This window comes from Silurus meridionalis, chromosome 17, assembly GCF_014805685.1.
Source record: "Silurus meridionalis isolate SWU-2019-XX chromosome 17, ASM1480568v1, whole genome shotgun sequence".
NCBI lineage: Eukaryota > Metazoa > Chordata > Actinopteri > Siluriformes > Siluridae > Silurus > Silurus meridionalis.
Genome location: NC_060900.1, coordinates 1,347,750 through 1,353,749, shown reverse-complemented (window position 1 = coordinate 1,353,749; position 6,000 = coordinate 1,347,750). Strand labels below are relative to the sequence as shown.

Below are 6,000 nucleotides of genomic sequence, written 5' to 3'. Positions count from 1 at the left end.
TGATTTTGGTTTCTCTGATTGATCTTTTAGTGTTTAAGATATCAGCTCTGTTGGATTCTGGATTCTGGGAAGGTATTGATTATTTTTCTGTAACAGCAGTTCTAACAGTTTTGCTGCTACAGGTCCCTGGTTTATATTAATGCATTTGTTCTGATATGTTTCTATAATAACTGCTGATTGTAAAGACTCAGTGCTTTATAACAGTCAGGGGTAAAGTCGTAACTCTTAGAAACTTTGCTTTTATTTGCTGATTGGTTTAAGCCTTAATAGCTTTAAAAGAGAAAAAAGATTTGGAGATTTTGAAAGGTTTTACTCATTTATTTGGAATAATAGACATATAAAGGATTTAATAAAATATCCTGCAATATAATAACATGCATGGAATCTAAATCTTTATCCTTTTAATTTCTCATTGCCTACAGAACTATTTTCTTTAAATTCACTTCACCAGTTAACAAATTAACCAGTAAACAAATAAACACCATAAATGTAAAAAAAAACAATCAATGAAGAATAATTACAACCAATCACACACTGGAAAACAGTGGTCAGTGTAAGTCCTGTAATGTCTGTAAATACACCTAGAAAACAGGACACTTAGAGTAAATCTTTAACATGAATTTATTACAGATACAAAAATATTATATTTTACCAATATTTATTTAATCAGTTTATTAGATACAGTTCAGGAAAGTTACAGGACTTATTGAGACTGTAGTTCTTCTGAACTCTGTAGTATCAGTTACACTGGTTTCCTTTAACCAGGAAGAAAGTTCCAGTAGCGACTCCCAGAAGCCCCACAGCCAGACCCACTCCACAAAACACAGCCGGACCTACACTGGGAAGCTTAACATCCACGTCTATACACACACACACACACACACACACACACACACACACACACACACACACACAATGTTATTGTGTTCTTTAATTAAAGAAACATTATTTTGCTCATGATGTAATTATTGTTTATGTTGTAATCCTTTCTTGCCAGGTTTTATCATTTCTGGTTAATTTGCTCTCTCACCCCATGTCATGGTGTCAGGTATCTGCAGCGCCTTGTGCTCCACTGTGCAGCTGTAAACATCTCCTTGTTGAGGAGTGAAGGTCAGGTGGGAGAACTGGTTGTAGGTGTTGTCTTCATTAGGGTAGAACTGACTGAGTGTGGAGCTCTCTGTCACATCTTCTCCATTTCTGGTCCAGTGGATGCGGACAGGAGGAGGGAAGAAACGCATTGAGTGACAGATGAGTGTGTTCTGTGCTCCCAGTTCCACATTACTTTTAGAATAGATGGAATTTTGTGGGACGTCTGTGGATAAATACAAAACAAACACACACACACACACACACACACACACACACACACACACACACACATACATGCACTTTATTATCTGCAGCCTGCAGAGATGAAATAATAGATGTAGACTTTACTCTGAAATGTCCTAATGAAAGTTGAATAAAGAAATTATGTATAAAATTATGATTTTAGAAAGATGTTTTGCAGAAATAAATCACCTACAAAATAACTAATATTAATAAAACCATTTAAAACTGTAATAAATAAATGAATGTATGTTTGGGGATATGTATTCTGATGCTGCTGTTTTTACTCACCGAGAGCCTCTGGAGGGTTTTTGTATACACTCACTGCTAGATCGAGGTTGTGTTTGCAGATTTCTTGTTCTGAGACACTGTATTCATATGCAGTAGGCCAATTTATAGGGTCTGCAAAGTCAGGTAACTTCATCACCAGACCTTGTTTTTTAAAATCTGAGTGAAATATTTCATCTTCATCTTGTTCCATCACAAACTCTTTATCTGATTCAGTACATCCACTTAACTGAATGTCCACATGCTTAACTGTGGAAAGAACAAAACAAACACAAGACAATAAAATAGTTAAAAAATAAATGATTAAACCTCAGAAATAAGAAACTATCAGTGCAATAAACTGCATTAAGCAACATACAAGCAGCAATAATGATAAAAATCATAATGCAACCCACAAACATATGCAGAAAATGAAGAAAAAACATTACAATATAAATAAACAAAAACACTGACTATTGATCAAAAATAAAATCATCGTCATAAATCCTTCATTATAAAATACTGATTTTAAATATATTTTCAATGAAAAATACATTTAATATGAATATATTTATAATAATATCATTTATTATATTTAATACTACAATAATACATAATTGGGTATAAAATGATAAATGATCAAAATAAAAAATAACCCTAGTTGATGCTTGATAATGAAGTTTGTTATACACCTTGTGAGAAGGTGTTTTACATTTTACACTAAAAACATACAACACTTACTTTGTGTTTTGTTTCTTTAAACAGAAATGTGTCCTGTGTTTGATGGTGCCATAAAACATTCTGACATATAATTCACACTTACATCCTCCAGTAGTTTGTGTTTTAGCTAATAACAGTGCTCACAGATTAGCATGTTGATAAAACCGTTTTTTTCTTTAAAACGTACAGTATCTCATGTTTCAGAATCAGTATTTTAGTTATAATTCCAGCTTTTACATTTATTTAATACAGTGTAATACACATTCATATTATAGGTTATAAATGTATTGTGTAATTTCTATTAAATTTCTCACCGATACAAAAGAGTGTAGCACTTACTCTGAGCCCTGATGTCCTTCACGTATGATAGAATCATGAATATCAGAAGTATCTTCATTTTTACAGTGTTTGGACAGAGCATGACTTAAACACCACTAACACTCCAGTCTACTCCACACTACCACAGAAAAGTATGAGATAAAACAGAACTAAGTCTGAGCTTCTGCGTAAAATCCTCCAATCAGATCACACGATTCAGCAACACTGCAGTATCCAGGTAGAAATCCATCTGAGTGTGAAAAGGCCAGCGATGTGATCATAACATTAATGACAGTAAAGGCTGAACTCTTCTACCCTGTACAGTCCATAATGATAAAAATTATCAAACTTTTTCCAATCAGTGACCCTGTTACACTATTAAGTTCTCAAAACGTCTAAATCTGTTTACGCTTCCTGTCTTAATAAATATAAAGTGCAATATAGAATTTTGTAGCTGCAAAAAGTAAACTCATCTGTTCTGAAGATGTTGAAAACTAATTTACAGCTTTACATCTGACAGTTACAAACACTGGCACTGGAGACTCCTTTAATTTAACATACATGTTAATTAACCTCTACTTCATTCTACCTGTAAAAATGTCACCTTATATTTACATTTATTGTGTTTGGCAGTAAGTAAAGTAAGTGATAATCCAGGTTTAGGTGTGAGGTGTTACAGGAGGTTAATGCATGATGTGGAGGTGAAGAACGGCCCGAGCTGAAGCTTTAAAATTCAAGGATTTATACCTGTCCCTGGATTATCACCTTATACCATCGTCACATCCAGCATTTAAAAGATAACGATAAAGCTTTCATTGATGCCTGCAGTGCAAGTGTGTGTGTGTGTGTGTGTGTGTGTGTGTGTGTGTGTGTGTGTGTGTGTGTGTGTGTGTGTGCGTGCAAATTATGTCTGTATGTGTTGTGTCTCTACTTACATTGCCCTCCACAATTATTGGCACCCCTGTTTAAGATGTGGTCGTGGACTTCAAAAAATTCTCCTTTTTTTTAAAACAACATAGAACCCAAATGCAAAAAAAGAGAAAAATCCAACCTTTCATTTAAGTACATAACTTTGGTGGTAAAAAAAATTTAGAAAAGAAAAAAAACTTGAAATCATGTGTGCCACAATTATTGGCACCCCTAACAATTCCTCTGAAAAATTTAATTTTTTTTTTTTTTAATATATTTTTCTGTAGTTGCTAAGGTTGGTCAGGGTATCTAGGGACTTTTAATTAGTAATTCATGATTTCCTGTTTCCTGGGGTATAAATATGACGTGACACAGAGGCCTAATTCTCTTACCCATTTGTCAACATGGCAAAGACAAGAGAACACACCATTCAAGTAAGGCAGATGTGTGTCGACCTTCATAAGTCAGGCAATGGCTACAAGAAAAAAGCCACTCGCCTTAACTTGCCGGTATCTACAGTCAGAGGAATCATTAAGAAGTTTAAAACAACTGGAACAGTGACAAACAAGGCTGGAAGAGGTCCCAAGTTTATCTTGCCACAACGCACAGTGAGGAGGATGGTAAGAGAAGTAAAAAAATTTCCCAAGCTCACCGTCACAGAATTGCATCAAAGAGTGGCATCTTGGGGTCACAGAGTCTCCAAAACAACCATCAGACGCTCTCTACATGCCAACAAGCTGTTTGGGAGGCATGCAAGGAAAAGCCTTTTCTCACTAACACTCACAAACGTAAACGCCTGGAGTTTGCTAAGCGGTACTGGGACTTCAACTGGGATCGTGTGCTTTGGTCAGATGAGACTAAGATTGAGCTTTTTGGCAACAAACACTCTAAGTGGGTCTGGCGTAAAACAAAAGATGAGTATGCCGAAAAGCACCTCATGCCCACCGTGAAGTATGGTGGAGGATCTGTGATGCTGTGGGCCTGTTTCTCTTCCAAAGGCCCTGGGAACCTTGTTAGGGTGCATGGCATTATGAACGCTTTGAAGTACCAGGATATTTTAAATAAAACCTGATGGCCTCTGCCAGAAAGCTGAAGATGGGTCGTCATTGGGTCTTTCAGCAGGATAATGATCCAAAACATGTGGCAAAATCTACACAAAAGTGGTTCAGCAGTCACAAACTCAAGGTCCTCCCATGGCCATCTCAGTCCCCAGACCTCAACCCAATCGAAAACCTGTGGGGCGAGCTAAAGAGAAGAGTGCATAAGAGAGGACCCAGGACACTGGATGATCTAGAAAGATTGTGCAAAGAAGAATGGTCAAAAATCCCTCTCTCTGTGTTCTCCAATCTTGTGAAATGTTATAGGAGGAGATTAAGTGCTGTCTTGTTGGCAAAAGGAGGTTGTACAAAGTATTAACATCAGGGGTGCCAATAATTGTGGCAAACATGATTTCAAGTTTTTTTTTTTTCTAAATGTGTGATTTTTTTACCACCAAAGTAATGTACTTAAATAAAAGGTTGGATTTTTCTCTTTTTTTGCATTTGGGTTCTATGTTGTTTTAAAAAAGGAGAATTTTTTGAAGTCCACGACCACATCTTAAACAGGGGTGCCAATAATTGGGAGGGCACTGTATGTATGGAATCACTCTGGATGGAACGGCACCTGGATGTTACTATGGTAACAGGTGTTTATAAACAGCACATTCATTTAGAACGCTGATTTAATTTTCCAGCCAATCAGAATCAAGCATTTAGACAGACCATGGTGTGATTTTTAACTTTAACTCTTTGGCTAGACAGTCTACATACAACCAGCTCAAAGACACTCTGAGTTATGTTTTGTATTTCACACAGTAACAATTGTTAAAAGTCCAGATTTAATTAATTGCAAAGAAAAGGGCAGAAAATATGTACATCTATAGAAGCATTTCTTAAGCTCTTTTACCAATCTTCAAATATGGTCTAAAATCACTACCTCCTTTTTTTAGACTTGTGCTGCTTCAGTATCTCCACTAGAGGTCACTATGCATCAAGCTGATGACTTTAAATCGCCAAACTGCTGAATTCTTATTTTGTGCTGCATTTCAAGGCTTGCAGTGTAAACGGTATGTTTTACACCATATACAGACCCTTTCTTTCTCCACACTTTACAACACGTATTAACAGAATCTTCAGAACTTTTGTCAGTAATATTTGTATTTATTTTTATATTACAATCTGACCTTCAAAGTCTTACTGCTGATGAGAGGTTTACATGATGTGGTATAGACAATATATTCTGCTATTCAAAGGTTTATTTATTTAAAGTCATATAATCACTCCATCACTCCTGCATCACTCCTGCATCACTTCATCACTCCTGCATCACCCCATCACTCCTGCATCACTCCATCACTCCTGCATCACTCCTGCATCACTCCTGCATCACTCCATCACTCCTGCATCACCCCATCACTCC

General features: G+C 36.2%; 1 protein-coding gene across 1 annotated transcript; it reads right to left on the bottom strand.

Annotated features, from left to right (window-relative positions):
* Positions 1-641: 641 nt before the first annotated feature.
* Positions 642-2,805, bottom strand: LOC124400114 (H-2 class II histocompatibility antigen, E-D alpha chain-like). Its single transcript, XM_046871723.1, has 4 exons — positions 2,656-2,805; positions 1,621-1,866; positions 1,031-1,312; positions 642-860 (listed from the first exon to the last, which is right to left on the bottom strand). Exons 1-4 carry the CDS (start codon positions 2,735-2,737, stop codon positions 739-741), a joined length of 732 nt encoding a protein of 243 aa, XP_046727679.1. The 5' UTR covers positions 2,738-2,805; the 3' UTR covers positions 642-738.
* Between the last annotated feature and the right edge of the window lie 3,195 nt (positions 2,806-6,000).